The sequence below is a fragment of the Erpetoichthys calabaricus genome, chromosome 2 (genome assembly GCF_900747795.2).
Source record: "Erpetoichthys calabaricus chromosome 2, fErpCal1.3, whole genome shotgun sequence".
NCBI lineage: Eukaryota > Metazoa > Chordata > Cladistia > Polypteriformes > Polypteridae > Erpetoichthys > Erpetoichthys calabaricus.
The window spans coordinates 129,965,376-129,984,013 of NC_041395.2; the positions used below are offsets into that span (position 1 = coordinate 129,965,376).

Genomic DNA, 18,638 nt, shown 5'->3' on the forward strand with positions numbered 1-18,638 from the left:
CGCACCTCACAGAGTGCTGCCACTGAAATGCGGAGTTTACGCAGCTCCTCTGACAGCAGAGGAAGATGATTATCCTGTATGGGCCGCCTCAAATTGGGACCCGAGTGCTCAGGACCACACCAGTTCCGATCCCCAACAGACCTGACCCTATTGGCTCTCCAACAGTTTCGACTCTTCCGGGGATGGGGCACCCGAGGGCTTTCCCCCATACCCTTCATGATGTGAGCAGCCTTCCTATGGGCGGCTGCAGCAGAGCTACTCCTGCGGAGAGCAAAAAGGAGTCCTTTTTGTAGTCTCGGAGCTTTGTGAAGTTTTTTTACGGTGGCTGGAGTGCCAATCAACCCTATAGGGGCCGTGGTCACCGACACACCTGGAAGTGCTGGGGGGGACGAAGACCAGGGACACCCGGGTGCACAGCCGGAACTTCTGCCACACCAGGGAGTGCCGGCAGGAGCTCGTTGGGAGGCACCTGGAGTACGTCGGGGTGTATATAAAAGGGGCCGCCTCCCTTCATTCGATGCCTGGAGTCGACAGAAGAAGGAAGGACAGAGCTCGGATAAGAGAAGTGGAGGTGGACCCAAAGGAGAAAGGCACTGGAAAAAGAGGCCTGGACTCAAGGGTGAATAGTAGGGGAGTACTGGATTGTGTGCTGTCACTGTAAATAATGTATAATAAACGTGTGTTGGTTGTTGAATTATTCGGTGTCCGCCTGTCTGTGTCCAGGGCAGTTAAAACAATGGCATCCCAAATGGGATTCTCCACCTGATACAAGGCGGGGATCCGTCTATAAAAATAATTTTGTGGACTGCCCAGCGCAGCAGATGAGCCCACACATGCACCGCGGGAGCGGTATGCATACAACCCCGTGGGAGCGACTCACTCCACGGACCACCACCGGTTCACAGAAGGGCCATTTCCCCCTGGTGCCGGAAGACAACATCGGGCGTAGCCGGAGTACAGCGGGCTCCTATGGGCGCGCCGTCGCTGAGGACGCCCGGGACGGCATCGCATCTGTGAAGGCCATGCCGAGGAAGGCACCTTGGACAGACGGGACCTGGGAGGTAAGTTCCCTGCCCAGTGGCAGTCGGATCTGGGGGGCCGGACTTGAGTTTTCTGTTACAGGCAGGGACTGTCCAGATCCGCGGAGCTTCGTTAGCGCGACGGCAGCAGGAAGAGCTGCGGAGGAGGAGATGCTACAGCTCGGAAGGCCGCCGGCAGGTTGCGAGGTGGCCGCGGACCGGAAGTCCCTCCCCGAGACAGGCAAGGGATTGGACGATGTGTGTTGCATGCCCACCGATCATTTGTCGAAGGCGGGACCAATTAATGTCCAACCCGAGCCAGGGAAGAACCCGATTGGGCCGGAGAAGAAGCCAACAGCAGTCAGCAGGTGTGGCTGAGCAAAAGGTAAGTCCACCGCCAGCTGACGAACTGTGCTTGCAGGCGGCTCTGCACGAGCTGGAGGAGTGCCTTCAGCCCGCAGAGTCACTTTTCCAGGTAATACGCGTGCTCCGTAAAGGATTAAAGGAGCTGGAGGTGAAGGCGGCCGCATCCATGACGACACTGAGACAGTGGACGGATTGGAGCAACGCTGGAATCTTCGGCCGGAGTGGTGCAGCGGTGCGGGTAAGTAATACCAGCACCGCAAAGGATAAGGGAGGCCCGGGAGCAAATCCTGGGGTGCCGGTCAGAGGGGAGAGTGCTACCTGTGTGTAGCACGGACGGCAGGTGGTGGTGTCCAAGCAGCGTCTCCAACCCTGTTTCTGCCTTTTGTGTTGCAGGACCAGGCCCTGGAGCTGCGCGAGTAGAACCCACTTCGTGGGAGACCTGCCCTCATGGGACAGGCCACTGGCCACTATGGGTCTCAGCTGGCGATGGGGTACTGTGGCAAATGGCTGGAGGCAGTACCCAGCCGGGATGCCCGGAAGGACCAAAGGAGGGATTACGCCTCCTCCAGACCATGAGGGGGCGACCGCCCTGGTGGCTATGGGGACCACGGGAAAGGAGCATGGAAGCTCAACCCTATAGGGGACCATGGTCACCGCCAGGAGGTGCCCAGATGCCTGAGGAGCCCTGGCCCTCAGTACTTCCGCCACACCCAGAAGTGCTGGGGGGACGAAGACCAGGGACACCCGGAGTTCTTCCGGGTACGCAGCCGGCACTTCCGCCACACCAGGGAGTGCTGGTAGGAGCTCGTTGGGAGGCACCTGGAGCACGTCCGGGTGGAAACATGTCCGGGCCACTTACCATGATATTTATATACATGGGGAGCAGCTGAGGGGCTCGACACACATCGCGACAACTTGCGCCAGGGGACAAAGGCGGAATACTAACCTCTCTCTCTCTTTTTTCATAGAAAGGACAAAGCGCCACCGCCATGATTCATCCCGCATAAACAAAACACCATCACTTCCGGGTTCCTTTCTTCCCTCTGGTCCCCTGTTGATGATGTCCACTACCCATCCACCACCACACCGTCCCTAATTTCTGGTCCGGCTCTTTATAATGTCCCTCCAACCATCCCTCTGTCTAATGTATTTTCTCTTTTGTTTTGTGGAGTCAAAGACCTTTTTTGTTACAGTATACGGGGCCTCAAAAACCCCAACCCTTTATGACGAATGGTCTCATTTATTATAGTGGCGTAGCCGGCAGGATGCAAAAGCCCATAAAAGATGTCAGAAGGGCAGGACTTGAATGCAGTCCTCAACACCACGGCCACCAGACTCCAAGCATTGTAGCTGGAACAGGCGACCACGACGGCGGAACTCGCTGAAGCACGAAGACGGCTGGCAGCGGCAGAGGCAGTACGACCAGAGCCTGCACGGCCTCTGTCTCCTCCTATCATTCCCCTCTTGGAGGCAGACGATATAGAGTCCTACCTCTCGATATTCGAGAGGACGGCAAGCCGCAACCAGTGGCCAAGGGAAGAGTGGGCTTCCATTCTGGCCCCATACTTGAAGGGCCCGGTGCAGCGGGCCTATCACGACTTCCCCGAGGAGGAAGCCGCCCAGTACGACCTCCTTAGGGCCGAGATCTTCAAGCGCTACAACGTGACCACCGGCCAGCAGGTGAAGGAATGGTGGCACTGGAGGTTTGACCCCAGCGGCCCGACAAGAGCCCAGGCCTTCAAGTTCTGGGGGAAAATCGGACGCTGGCTATGGCCAGATGTCAACCAGGCTTGACAGGTGGTGGAACAGGTCATATGCGAGGCATTCATATACGCCATGCCTCATTATCTCTCCCAGCAGGTCCGGAGGCATCCTTTTAAGGACATGAACAGTTTTTTGGAGGTGCTCGAGAGACAACTGGCAGTGAACCAACTCGGGTGGTCTGAGAAGCCAGCTCGTGGGGTCCGACAGGTACGGGTGGCCACCCCAGAGCCCACCTGCCTCACCGCAGAGGCTTCAACTAGACCAAGGGACAGGCTGCCCACCCCGCCGCGCTGTTTCAAGTGTGGCGAGGTGGGGCATATCATCAACTCCTGTCCTCTCAACCTGGAACCAATGGACTGCAGCTGGATCAGGGGTGAAAGGTACTGCGCCCTGTCTAATCCTCTGGCAGTCCGTAATACAGCAGTGGTACTGGTAAACAGGCACTCGGTGGTGGCTCTATTCGACTCTGGGAGTAACAATACCATTGTTGCTCACCATTTTGTTTTACCGCGACAATGGCGGACACCTAACTCGAAAGTAACATGTTGTCACAAACTCGAGACAGAGTCATATAAAGGTTTGGGGCAGCCACCTGTATAATTTGGTATCCTGGCTGCAAAGTTGCTTTTCAATAATAACACAGCACGGATGTGCACAAAACCGAGCACAAACAGAACTGAGGAAATAGGGTAAAGGTGCAGGCTTTTAAAGGGGAAGACAGGCAATGAGGTCATAGGGATCGGGCTCATGTTCTTCAGCCATTGGTTTGAGCCCGGACGTGACATCACAGGGGCCGGAGCCAGCAAGGTTTCCTTCCATAGGCTCGGTCCCGGAAGTGATGTCAAGAGAGTCAGATGGAATCTCCCGTGAATGGTCTACAGGAAAGGGAGAAAAAGAGTCAGTGCACTCTGCCACATCCCGGCATGCCTCGGAACTGCCCTTACTCAAGCCCTTTAGCTGCCTCCCATGCACACGTGTGTGACAATGTACGTATACACAGGGTGACCAAGACATACAAGTCCGCAAAGTGCTTCATAACCTGGGAAGGGAAACCTAGAGAAATGTTTGGTGCGGTGTTACCTGAACCACCCTTCCTGGTTATACTAGGACAAGATTGGTCAAAAAAGTAACCGTGGTAAAACTGTTGCCACTCCGAAACCAAAGCGGGGCCTGGTTATGGACAGGCTAGGGCCCCACCCAGCTGCTCCCACGCCGTGCTCCACGGCAACTGTTGATGACACAACCGGGCCAGGGGAGCTGTTTTCAGAGATGGACCTCAACCCGGAAGTGCCACCAGAGGAGGTTCCAGGTCAAGATGAAGCTATCCCCGACCCGCTCGCCGAGGTGGACTATCAATTTCGGTTCACACTGGCATCGTTTAAGAGAGATGAGTGAATGATGATTCCCTGAAGTTTGCCCGGAATGCTGTCGTGTCCGCTGACGACATATCGTTAGCTGATTCCACTCCACCGGGACCCTACTTTGTGCTAGACAATGAGTTGTTATATCGAGTTGCGGAACACGAAGGCGAGGGGCAGAAGTTGTTGCTAGTCCCACGAACCTACCGGCGACAAGTGTGCGAACTAGCACACTGGAAAGATTGAAACTCTGGTTTTACTGGCCCGGGATCAACGAGGAGGTCCAACGCTTCTGTCAGTCCTGCCCGGTCTGTCAGCTGCATCAGATGCCTAGGAGGTACCACGCTGCTCTCGTCCCGATTCCCCTTATTGACGTGCCCTTTGAACGGATCGGTGTCGATCTCGTGGGACCCCTGGAACCTCCGACATGAGGCCATAAATATATTTTGGTGATGGTCGATTACTTGAAGCAGTTCCCCTGCAAGCTGCCAACTCAAAAAATATTGCACGGGAACTGTTAGGTCTTTTTTGTGAGATTGGGCATACCTAAAGAAGTCCTCACGGACCAAGGTACACCCTTCACTTCAGATACGTTCAGGGAGGTAGCCAAGTTGCATCGCATTAAGCATCTCAGGACGTCGGTGTACCACCCTCAGACTGACGGCTTGGTGGAACCTTTTAACCAGAACCTGAAACAGATGCTCTGCAAGGTAGTCAGCGCGGACGGCGGGAACTGGGACCAACTTTTACTGCTGGTGCTTTTCGCATATCGGGAGGTGCCACAAGCCTGCACTGGGTTCTCCCCCTTATTAGATGTCATATAGATGTCTTAAAAGAAGATTGGGAAGAGGAGGTGCTTCCCTCCACCAGCATCTTAGAATATATCGTGCAGTTACACGATAGATTGGAGAAAATATGACCCCTTCTAAAAGAACATATGTCCAGGGCTCAAGCAGCACAAGCCCGGAATTACAATAGGAATTCCTCTTTACGTGAGTTCCAACCAGGGGATCGCATAATGGTGCTCGTGACCACTTCCCACTCTAAATTATTGGCCCATTGGCAGGGCCCATACTAGGTTAAAGAAAGAAAAGGGGTCGTTGACTATTTGGTTCTTCAGCCGAATCGTTGACCGAGCGAGAGGGTCTACCACGTGAACCTGCTCAAACCCTGGAGGGATAGAGAGGATCCAGACCCCTCCGGACCGGCCCTCTCCCATTTTTCGGAGAAAATCAACCTTAACCTCGGCCCCAATTTGAACTCCCACCAGAGACGGGAGCTTGAAGGAGCCATCCGGTCAGTCCCAGAAGTGGTCAGTGAAGCACCAGGCCGGACTGCGCTGATTCAGCACGACATTGTAACTGACCCGGGGGTGGTAGTCAGAGAGCGACCCTATCGCCTCCCGGAGGCGAAACGTGCTGAGGTGGAGCTAGAGGTACAGCATATGTTGGACATGAACATCATCGAAGAAAGCCATAGCCCCTGGTCCAGCCCTATCGTCCTCGTGTCCAAGCCAGACGACTCCTGGAGTTTCTGTAATGACTTCAGACGTCTTAATCAGGTCTCCTAGTTCGATGCCTATCCCATGCCCCGCATGGACGAACTCCTCGAGAGGCTGGGGATGGCCAGGTATTTGACTACCCTTGACATGACAAAGGTATACTGGCAAATTCCCTTAACGGCATCCGCTAGAGAGAAAATGGCTTTTAGCACCCCTAGTGGACACTGGTAGTACAAGGTACTCCCATTTGGGCTGCACGGGGTGCCAGCGACTTTCAACATCTGGTAGACAGAGTACTACAGCCCCACCAGTCCTACTGTGCCGCCTACCTGGATGACGTGGTCATCTTTTCCGGCACCTGGGAGGAACATGTACTGCAGGTATACGCCATTCTCCTGGCACTAGCGAAAGCAGGGCTTCGTATCAACCCCCGGAAATGCTTTTTTGGGTTGAACGAAGCCAAATATTTGGGCTACCTGGTGGGGGGAGGACTAGTGAAACTACAGTGTTCAAAGATTAAAGACATTCTTGAATGGCCCCGTCCGATAGTCAAGAAGCAGGTGCAAGCCTTCTTGGGGTTAGTGAGTTATTATCGCCGGTTTGTACCTCGTTTCTCCGAGAGGGCCGCACCCTTGACCGACCTGACAAAGAAATGGGCCCCTTTCCAAGTGGTGTGGAATAGCTAGACGGAATGGGCATTCAGTGACCTAAAGTTGAACCTGATGACAGCACCTGTTTTGAGAACCCCTGATTTTACTCTTCCTTTTCTCCTCCAGACCGATGCTTCAGACACAGGTCTCGGTGCCGTGTTGAGCCAGAGCATCGACAGTGTCGAACACCCCGTGATATACCTCAGCCGGAAACTGTTGGACTGGGATACACGGTATGCAGCGGTGGAACGGGACGCCCTGGCCATCAAGTGGGCGATAACGTACCTGCGGTACTACCTGTTGGGCCGGGAGTTCACGCTGGTGACAGACCATGCCACCCTCCAGTGGATGGCCCTGCACCGGGAGTCGAATCCTCGGGTCACCAGGTTGTTTTTAGACTTGCAGCCCTACAAGTTTACTGTCACTTATAGCCGGGGTAGCCTTCAGGCCAACGCTGATGCCCTCTCCCGGGCACACGACCTCTCGGTTCGGGCCGCCCAACCCGACGGGTCTGGGCTGAAAGGGAGGTCATGTCACGCACGAGCGCATGGGGAACAGCTGAAGGGCTCGACTCACATCACGACAACTTGCGCCAGGGGACAAAGGCAGGGTACTAACCTCTCTCTCTCTTTTTTCATAGAAAGGACGAAACGCCGCTGCCATGACCCATCCCACATAAACAAAACACCATCACTTCTGGGTTCCTTTCTTCCCTCTGGTCCCCTGTTGATGACGTCCACTACCCATCCACCACCACGCCATCCCAGCCTTTCACGTCCCTAATTTCCGGTCCGGCTCGGTGTAACACTCCGGGATGTGTTACAGATGCCCAGAGTTTGAGCTTGTTCAGAGGTGTCAGTACATGGGGCGTCACAGTTTCCCTGCATATTTTTGCTATTCTGAACTTGAAATATGAGGTATCAGCTGGTTAACAATTTTACTACGGATTTCTGTGTGACTGTGACTTACTGTGGGCATTTTAATAACACATTCAAAGAAATAAATATTCTGAATTCAAACTATAGTTGTATTTCAGAATATAATCAGTGGTACTGTTAACATAATTGAAATGCAACAAATAAATGTACTGTAGTTGTGTTCAATAACATTATATCATACAATGCAAAACATAAATGATGTACTATTCTGGGGGTTGTTTTCCACTTACTAGACAGTGCCTCTCTAGAGGATAAGTCAATACCAGTATAAAGAAAGGCTGTGATTCAAGTGCACTAGTCACTCACTTTGAAAGGATGAAACACTTTCTTTATGTCTGTATTTGTCATAGCTTGATTCTAAATATATTTGCAACTGATGACCCAAAATGCAAGGCCATAGAAACATTTCACCTCAGTGGTATGTATAAAAGTGGAGATATAATAATAGGAGGCATTTTTGAAATATCTTCAACAATAGTAATGCAGGACTTAATATTCACATCTAAGCCTGGGCAGTGGATGTGTAAGGGGTAAGTACAACATTTAAATTTCTTGTGTTGTATTTGTTTGAATAAACAATCATCAAGACTGAGTTAAAGAAATGCCTGTCTATCACTTATGCTTATACAAATGGGAGGATTTTTTTGTTAAGTGAGGTGAGAAGTCTGAAGAACATGAGATTAATAGTTTAGGAGAAAAAAAACAAGTAGATAAACTAGGTACCCTGTATGTCTATGCCTCCTTAATATGTGCAAAAATACTTTATGTATGATGGCTTATTTTATTGGTTACATCTGTGCCCGTTATTGTATTAACAAAGTTATTCTTCATTTTTATTAATTTGTATACATGCAATCTCAAATCAGCTTAAGCTACATATTTGAATTTGTATTTCAAAAAAATAAGAAAACATCTTGCTGTATTTCTTTAAGTATTAATACAAAGGATAACTAATAGTAAATCAATCATTTTTCCCTTTCACAGTTTTGAAATTTCGTTATTTCAGACAGCACAAACAATGGTTTTTGCAGTCAATGAAATAAACAAAGATCCTAATCTTCTGCCTAATATAACACTAGGCTATAGACTGTATGACAACTGCATGAGGCTGCCAGTGGCACTCAGAGCAGCAGCAACACTGACCTGTGGGATGGATGAACGTATACTGGATTACCACTGTAGTGGTGTTCCTCCTGTTCTCGCCATTGTTGGAGATCCGATATCAACACATTCTATTGCTATATCAAGAATCTTAAGTCTTTTCCACATACCCATGGTAAGAGATGTTATGTTTGATTCTACAAAGCTAATATTTTATTTATTGGCATTTTTCATACAAAAATGAATCTTTTTTAAAAGTGTGTAAATAATCATTATAATAGTATCAAATATGAACTTGTATATTGCTTCTTCTTTTGTTAACATATTCATTATAACTATAAAAATTTCCTATGGATTTTACTAATTTTGCTAACATCAACACATTTTATTTTTATTGTTCTACCTTTGTAACTTCTAAAATAGATTGTTTCACTTAAGACGAAAAAATCATATCTCAATACAGCTAACAAGTCTTTTAATTATGTTTGTTTTGCCAATATGCACATATAGGTCAGCTATTTTGCTTCCTGCCCTTGCCTGAGTAACAAACAAGAATATCCGACATTCTTTAGAACAATCCCAAGTGACAAATTTCAGATCAAAGTAATTACAGAAATCCTTAAACATTATGTTTGGACTTGGATAGGAGTAATAGCAAGTGATGATGATTATGGACAATATGCTGTGAAGACACTCAGCGAGGAAGTCCAACATTTTGCTTGCATTGCTTTTACAGAAACAGTTACAAATGTTATGGAGCAGATGAAAGTCCTTTACATCACTGACATTATTAAACGGTCCACTGCAAAGGTCATTGTTGTATTTACCTCTGCTGGGGACTTTACTGCTTTGATAAATGAAATTGTTAATCAAAATATTACTGGAAGACAATGGATTGCTACAGATTCCTGGAGTGATTCACAGGTCTTGCTAGAAAAGGATATTTTCAGATCATTTGGTGGGACTTTAGGCATATCCTTTCGTAAAGGTGAAATCACTGGTCTTCAAAGCTTCCTTTACCAGATTCAACCAAATTCTGATCCCGATAATAATTTAGTTCTCAAATTCTGGGAAACAATTTTTGGATGTCAATTCTCAGAAAATCTGCAGAATTCCACTGATGAGCCAGATACTAATTTTTGTACTGGTTTGGAAGATATCACGACAACAAATACAGCGTACACTGATGTTACAGAGTTAAGGGTGTCATACAATATTTATAAAGCAGTGTATGCCATTGCACATGCCATTCATGACTTGATGTCATGTGAAAATGGAAAAGGAACATTTGCAAATAAAACATGTGCCAATATCAGGGACATACAACCCTGGCAGGTAAGCACTTACAAGTAAAATAATGTTTCAATGTGATAATATATTGCATACTTATAATCTGCCATTTGCTTGCCTTCATTTCTGTAATCTTCAATACAATATATAATATCATTTATAGAATGTCCAATATTGATTTCAACATTACAATAGCAAAGATCATAAATTTGCAATAATTATCTTTGACCAGAACACTGTGTTTAACTTTATTTTTATTTAAAGGTTTTTCACTATTTGAAGAAAGTCAATTTTACAAATCATATGGGAGAAAGAATAGCTTTTGATGAAAATGGAGATGTCCTTGCAATTTATGACATTGTGAACTGGCAACAAGGTGAAAATGGGACTATTAAAGCAAAAAAAGTTGGTTTCTATGATCAGTCTCTGATGACTGGCCAGGAACTTTTCCTTAATGAAGAGGAAATCTTTTGGAATTTTGACACAGAAAAGGTTAAATAATTTATTTATTTTTGTGCTCTTTATTAATGCATATTATCAAAGTTGCTAGTTTGGGCTTATGCTTTTTGTAAACACGATACCTTATCAGAAAAGAAGAACACAAAGATTTTCTGTAGATGGATGAACTGTACAAAAAGAATGAAAAAAAATGTCATGTAAAATATTCTAATCCTCTAGGTTCCTGAGTCTGTCTGCAGCCAAAATTGTCAGCCAGGCACAAGGAAAGCCACTAGGAAAGGTGAACCAGTCTGCTGCTTTGACTGCATGCCCTGTGCTGCTGGTGAAATCAGCAGTCAAATTAGTAAGTTCATTTATTTATTTTAAATTTTATTGATTTTATTGTAATAATTCCATACAAATAGATCAATTTTTACAAAAAAAATATAATTGAAAACAAATCAACCCCCACCCCTGAGAAAGAGAGCATGGCCATTGGACTAAAACTTAAAAATAGTAAAAATAAATAAATTGATGAGTTTATTAGACAGATACAGATAAATGGAGAAGAAAAATAAATGAGTAGAGAATCTACTTCCTCAGTGCTTTAAGAGCTTATTCTAAAATATTATTGATTAGATCCTGCCAGGTTTTGAAAAAGTTCTGCACAGATCCTCTAAGTGAGAATTAGATTTTTTCCAATTTCAAATAATATAAAACATCAGTTACCCACTGACTTAAAAGAGGAGAGTTAGGATTCTTCCAGTTTAGCTAAATAAGTCTGCGTGCCAATAGTGTAGTGAAGGCAATCACAGTTTGTTTGTCCTTCTCCACTTTAAGTCCATCTGGAAGAACACCAAACACAACTGTTAATGGATTAGGAGGGATTGGGACACCAAGGCTGTCTGATAGGCATTTAAAGATTTTGGTCCAGAATGATGTTAACTTGGTGCAGGCCCAAAACATGTGACCCAGTGAGGCTGGAGCGTGATTGCAGCGTTCGCAGGTTGGATCTTGCCCTGGAAACATTTTGGACAATTTCAAGCGAGACAGATGTGCTCGATATATAATTTTGAGTTGAATAATTATATGCTTTCTTCATAAGGAGCTCGAGTGAATTCTGTGCATTGTTACCTTCCACTCCTTTTCTGATATGTTGAGTGAGAGATCCTTTTCCCATTATCCTCTTGGATCTTTGAAAGGGGGAGACTGTAAAATAATTTTATATATTGCAGAAATGCTGTCTGAGTCCTCAAAACTGAGCAATATTTTTTCCAGCATAGAGGAAGGTGGGACATGGGGAAAATCGGGCAGGTTCTGTTTAACAAAGTTTCTAATTTGAAGATAGTGAAAGAAATGTGTTGCTGGAAAGTTAAATTTGGAATGTAATTGTTAATAGGATGCAAAGATGTTGTCTATATGAAGATCTCTAAGCAATTTAATCCCAAATGTTTTCCAGATACAGTATTAAAAACTGCATATGTTTGCGAGGGTTGAAAAAGGTGGCTCTCATGCAGAGGTGCCACAGATAAAAGATTCTCAATCTTAAAATGCTTTCTACATTGGTTCTACATTCTGAGTGAGTGAAGCACAATTAGGTTGTTAGTATATCGGTAATAACTTGCATTAATAGGGGCACAAAGCAGGGAATATAAAGAAGTACTGCAGGATTTTATTTCTATTGTGCACCAAGCCTGTGTATGTTCATCTATTTGTGTCCAGGTTTTTATGGCTTGTATGTTTGCTGCCCGGTAATAAAACTGAAAGTTAGGTAGAGCCATGCCACCTTCTGCCTTAGGTCTTTGTAGAGTCGCTCTTTGGATATGTGGATGTTTTAGGTTCCAAATAAATGAGGTTATGGTTGAATCTAATTGCTTAAAGAATGATTTATTGATGTATATTGTATATTGTAAGTTCATTTATAATCTTTCTTATGTTTCATTTACCTGGGGATCAATTATACCTAAAATAGAAATAGATTTAAATGTTATGGTTAAATATTTTGTATGACAAAAAATTAGATTTTTTTCTATATAACATCTACAAATCATTTTCTAATGTTAGGTTTTAATTATCTGTAAAATTCTGTATATTCTATGTTAGTTAAACCATTTGATTGGAATAAAATGAAAGCAGAGAAGTGCATTATTATATTTTATATGTGAGGTAACTATGTACAGTATCTTGTCTATTTTACCCTGTATTTTTTCTAATGACCAAGGGCCTGAAAGTGTTCCTCTCTAAGACATAGATTTAACATTTTCTTTAATTTCCTTCTTTGCAGTTTCTCTTATCTTAATATATACACCCAGCTATTCTTTATTTAACTGCTTAATGCGGTTCAGAGGCGCCAGAGTCTATCTCATACTTACTGTCACTCACCCCATGTCTGTTTAGAGTTGCCTATAAACCTAACTTGCAGTTCGTTGGGATGTGGAAGTTAAACTGGAGAATAGTTCACATGTATACATGGAGAACCCAATCTTCACAAATAAGTGATCAAACTAGGGCTCAAGCCCAATCTATTGGAGTAGTGAGACCATTGCACTAACCACTGCACCACCACCACTGTGTTATAAATAATTAAATGTTTTAAGAAGTTAAGTGAGAAAAGAATATTGACATATATGTATAGTTCCTTGTATATACTATATTATTTTGTGTTTCATTTTATTAATTTTGTAAATGTCTAAATTATTCAGGACTTCAAAATAAAAGTGTGCTATAAAGAAATAAACTGAACCTAATATAGTGGAATATAGCGGGATAAGGAAATGCTTGGATAGATTGATGAATGGTTTGTATACATAATTCTATCGTAAAGTACTCTCATATAGCAAGAATGGCCGTAGGCTAGAAAAGCACATACAGCTCAGCTCGCTTCTCTCATAGAGCAGCATATCAGGATACTTTGCCATAAAGATGGGTGCAGATGTAGTTATTTGCGCATATTGGCAACTATTTCATACCTCCTGGAGTTGTGCTGGGGGGCACAGTGGTACAACGGTAGCACTGCTTCCCCACAGTAAGCAGGCCAGGGTTCACGTTTTCCTCCCACTGTCCAAAAACATACATATTAGGTGAACTGACAATGCTAACTTTGCCCTAGACTGTGTTTGGTGTGAGGATGTGTGTGTGTGTGTTCGCCCTGCAATAGATTAACACCCTGTCCATGGTATGTTCCTGCATTGTGCCCTATGTTAGCAGTTTTAGGCTCCAGCCCCTCATGACCCTGGTTTGGAGTAAGCAGGTTAGGAAATGACATGGAGCTGTGCCAAATTCTAGCACAGATTGTGAAGTAGAAATTACTGTCAGCTGAGGGGCTCCTGAGCTGTCAAGTTATACTTCTGATACAAAGTCTGGAAGCTACTGTTACTGTCAGAATAGATTACTGTCATCCTAACTCTGTTTGGGCATGTGTGAAGAGAGCCCCCCATAGTCAGCATCACTGCGAAGCCTTTCTAATGTAAAGTTCTTTTTTTTTGAACATGCTTGTCAAAAATTGGATGTATGTTAGGATCTGAAAGGAGGGACAAAAAATGCCTTAAAAATTAGACGAGAAAAGAAATCAAAGCTTTCATGAAAGAATGGGAAAAGTTAAAAGATGTTGATCTCTACTTAGTCTATTACATTTAGAATTTGTCCATATAGGCAAACAGTTCAATTGTCTAGAGCAGCACCTCAGCTAAAGCTGCTAGATGTACCACTTAAAACCATTATATGAACCTTTATGAGGTTCATGGCAGATGGTAGAGCACGTCATTCTCCCAAGCTCTCCCCTATCATGTCAAAGAGCTGAGAAATGTGTCAGTCCAAACTGCAGCTGCCAATCCCTGCCTCTTTGGCCATGTTGCCAATTGTGATCAGCAAGGTGAGACATTGTAAACTACCATTGAAGTGCAGCATGGTAAAATGACCTACGCTATCTAGCAGGAAATACAAAAAGAGGAGAATGTTAAAAGAACAGGCTCTTCAATAACACAATGGCATCTTTTAAAATACATTGTCTCAGGCAATAGCATTAAGAGCGCTCCTCATCCTTCCCATATTGATGACTTAAAGAGTGCACAGCTTCTCATATCTCCTATAATTTCCATGGGGGATAAATGAGGACCCCATGTCTGCATGGGTTTCCACCGGGCACTCCGGTTTCCTCCCACAGTCCAAAGACATGCAGGTTAGGTTGATTGGCGATTCTAAATTGGCCCTAGTGTGTGCTTGGTGTGTGGGTGTGTTTGTGTGTGTCCTGCGGTGGGTTGGCACCCTGCCCAGGATTGGTTCCTGCCTTGTGCCCTGTGTTGGCTGGGATTGGCTCCAGCAGACCCCTGTGACCCTGTGTTTGGATTCAGCGGGTTGGAAAATGGATGGATGGATGGATAAATGAGGAAGAATAATAAAACAGAAGATGCAGTTAAGACCTTCACAGCCATGGGTGTCCATGAATGTTTTTTTTTTCTTTTATTTACATACACCATAAGCTGGGTTTGTGCAGAATGCTTTCTAAAGTTCTAAAGTGGAAGTGTTGAAGTGCTACAATGTTTACACTGTGCATGTATGAGCAGATACTGGATTGAATGCAGTTTTTATGTGTTATTGACTTTTGGTTTTAATCTTGCAAAATCAAAATAAGCAGCACAACTGTGCAGAATGGCACGTGTAAACTGTGCTTATTCCTTAAAATATCAACACTTCTATCCAGCCCAAAGCCTTTCGCAATGATAACATGTATTAAAAAGGCAATCTTTGCTTCTGTAGCTTGAACAACTCATGAGAGACGAGACCAGGTAAAGGATGTAATCTCATACTGTCCAGAGCATCATGCTCCAAACTAGCAAAGCCTCTGCACAGCAGCATTTCCACGCTCTTGAGTCAGTGACAACTACTGCACAAGAGTGCCACAGCCACCATCATGACTGGCCCCTGCAGTCAGCCAGGCTGCCATTCTAAATTCCAATGAATGCAAAGCACTGGCAATAGACACACAGATTTACACTTTTAGGAAAATATGATGATTGTCAACATTCTTTGCTTGAGTCTATTCTAAAAGAAGAAAAATAAGTCCAACACAGAGCCCCAAGATTTACATTTTGAGTTAACTAGCCAAGCTAATAAAGCATATTACAAAAGGCACTAGACAAAGCAAACTAATTTATAAACTGTAGTCTGCGCTCATTTTCTTTCATTGCATAACATAGATTTTGAAAGAAATGTAACAGATAAAACTAAATAATTGTTGAAATGTTTTAATTCATGCCTAATTCAGGCACGTGTAGTCAATGCTGCATAAGGAAGAAAAAAGACTCCGAACCACAAGGTTATCATTTTAATTGCTATTCATTGTGTCATCTTGAGAATTTCCTTCATCTGCCTGTATTCCATTTCACAAAAATGTGTATAGTTGTTCAGTGTATCTGTGCCTATGCCTTGAGCTGGTGTTCAGAAAACATATTAGGTAAAATATAGACTGGTTAAATGACATTATTTTCAAAGTAAAAATAATTGCCCATTATTGATTGATAGTTTAAAATGTAATGTATGCAGTGTTGGTATATTAAGTTGTTGCTTGCATTAATTTCTGTTGTAATATTTTCATAGATTCTATCGAATGCATCAAGTGCCCCATTGAATTCTGGTCAAATCCTGCAAGAAATGAATGTGTTCAGAAAGAAATTGATTTTTTATCCTTTGAAGACACCATGGGAATTACATTAACAACAGTGGCTTTGCTAGGAGTTTTTATTTCTCTTGGTGTATTGTTGGTTTTCTTTCACTACAGACACACCCCAGTAGTCAAAGCCAATAACTCAGAGCTCAGTTTCCTTTTGCTGGTGTCACTAACCCTGTGCTTCCTTTGTGCCTTGTGTTTCATTGGACAGCCAACAGATATAACCTGCATTCTTCGCCACATTGTGTTTGGAATCAGCTTTGTTCTATCAATATCTTGTATTCTAGTAAAAACTGTTGTTGTTATAATGGCATTTAAAGCCACTCTCCCAGGAAATAATGTAATGAAGTTTTTCGGTGTGACCCAACAGAGAAGTACAGTTTTCCTCTTTACTTTCATTCAATCTCTAGTGTGTATAATTTGGCTCAGCATTGCTCCACCTAATCCTGTTAAAAACACGATGTACCAAAATGCAAAGATTATATTTGAGTGTGATGTTGGCTCACTAATGGGATTTAGCTGCCTATTGGGGTACATTGGAATACTGACATGTATATCATTTCTGTTGGCTTTCCTTGCCAGAAACCTTCCAGATACCTTTAACGAGGCCAAATTCATCACTTTTAGCATGCTTATATTTTGTGCAGTTTGGATAACATTCATACCAGCATATATTAGTTCTCCAGGTAAATATACAGTAGCTGTAGAAATATTTGCTATTTTGGCATCAAGTTTTGGGCTTCTGTTTTCAATATTTGCTCCAAAATGTTATATTATTCTAATAAGACCAGAGTTAAATACAAAAAAAGCATTGATGGGTAGAGATTCTGAAAAGTAAATTGCTCCCCAATTCAAATACAATTTAATAAATTTAGTACTTGATCTTACTGTTGTCTTTTTCTTTCCTAAAATATTATTTTCCCTATTATTCTCCACATGTAATATTATTATGTTTTTCATAAGTAGTTGCTGTCATTTAACATTTCTTTTAAAAACTAACTTTGTAGTACTAGGGTGTTGTACCGTGTTAGCCATAATGAATGTAGTGAAAAGTCAAGCAAAATGACACCTTTTATTGGCTAACTAAAAAGATTACAATATGCAAGCTTTCGAGGCAACTCAGGACCCTTCTTCAGGCAAGATGTACTTAATTACATCTTTCCTGAAGAAGGGGCCTGAGTTGCCTCGAAAGCTTGCATATTGTAATCTTTTTAGTTAGCTAATAAAAGGTGTCATTTTGCTTGACTTTTCACTAAAAACTAACTTTACAATTTTCACAAGGTTATGTGTCTTGTAGCCCACTTGGTCCAAGTTAGAATTGCATGAATCTGTTAAATTTGTGAAAAGGATACAAGACGTAATCTTATCCTCTTAATTTAAATACATTCTTGTACCTACATTCAAAAGAATATTTGTCCAAATGTGAAGGTGCTATTTCTAAACATATAGATCATCACTATGTATTTCAGATTCTCAACAAAAACATTAAAACTTCAGTTTTGCACAGTTTACTTGTAAGCGTCATTTCTGAAATTCATAATCCTTCAGAGAACTCAGTGACAATATATCTATTGATTTTAATTTGAATTTCATTGTTTACTCATATATAATCTAGAGGATTATTTTGTTAGGTTTGCTATGACAGCTCTTACCTATGAGACCTGATTCTGAGTGGTGATGCCTTCTGTGTGGAATGTGCATATGGATTGTGTGAGTGAGTTTTTCTGTAGAGATTTAAAATTCCAGAGGGATGCTGTTAGTAATGTGCATTTTACAATGTTTAGTGTTTACTTCGTGATAGTCTGGAGCACTGCCTAAGATTTGATGTAAACTCATATTCATACACCAGGGCAATCTTGTGTCACCTACAGTATCTGCCTGATCACCTGTCCCTCAGATGAAACCTATCTGAACAGCATGCAATGCTACACAGAACTGAGTGAAAATTCCCAATCATCAAAACTGGTCTGCCGTAATCCTGGCTAAGAACAACATTAAAACTTCTAATTTAATCAAAAATTTTAATATGGTAGGTTATCTGGTGATTAAAACATCTGTCAACATATTTGCCAGAAAATATTACACTTGTAGGTCATTAAGTTGCTTGGAAAAAATAATGGTGTGGCAGTAACATAATGAAAGAACTAGAAAAGAATAGACTCATCTTTATTCTGTCAGTAAGGAAAAGGGCAAAGAGAAAAATGAAACAAAACAAAAACCTCTTTAGAATTACCAGAATGAAATGCTAGCAGTTTAGCTGGTCATAGCATAGGCAAAGCCCACCTATTTTTTAAACCCAAAGTTCTCTGCTACAAAAATAAACTGTCAAAAGGGGATCATGAGATGGACCAATACCTTAAACATAACAAAGTCAAACCAGGAGATGAAGAAAACCGAAACCAAAATGCTAGGCAAACTTGTAGTCAAAATGCTCACAGTAATTCTTGAACCGCAAATCACTATGAAGGGTCAAAAGTCACTGAAATAACCAACACAAATCTCATATCAATGAGCATGCTGCTTCTGTTTCTAAAGCATGATGTGAATT

The 18,638-nt window shown here is 43.3% G+C and overlaps 1 protein-coding gene across 1 annotated transcript; it reads left to right on the forward strand.

Annotated features, from left to right (window-relative positions):
• Positions 1-7,915: 7,915 nt before the first annotated feature.
• Positions 7,916-16,946, forward strand: LOC114643146 (extracellular calcium-sensing receptor-like). The gene is made up of 6 exons (XM_028791829.2): positions 7,916-8,126; positions 8,581-8,872; positions 9,208-10,032; positions 10,252-10,479; positions 10,666-10,789; positions 16,021-16,946. The coding sequence occupies exons 1-6, from the start codon at positions 8,017-8,019 to the stop codon at positions 16,926-16,928; spliced, it is 2,487 nt and encodes an 828-aa protein (XP_028647662.1). The 5' UTR covers positions 7,916-8,016; the 3' UTR covers positions 16,929-16,946.
• The last annotated feature ends 1,692 nt before the right edge of the window (positions 16,947-18,638 follow it).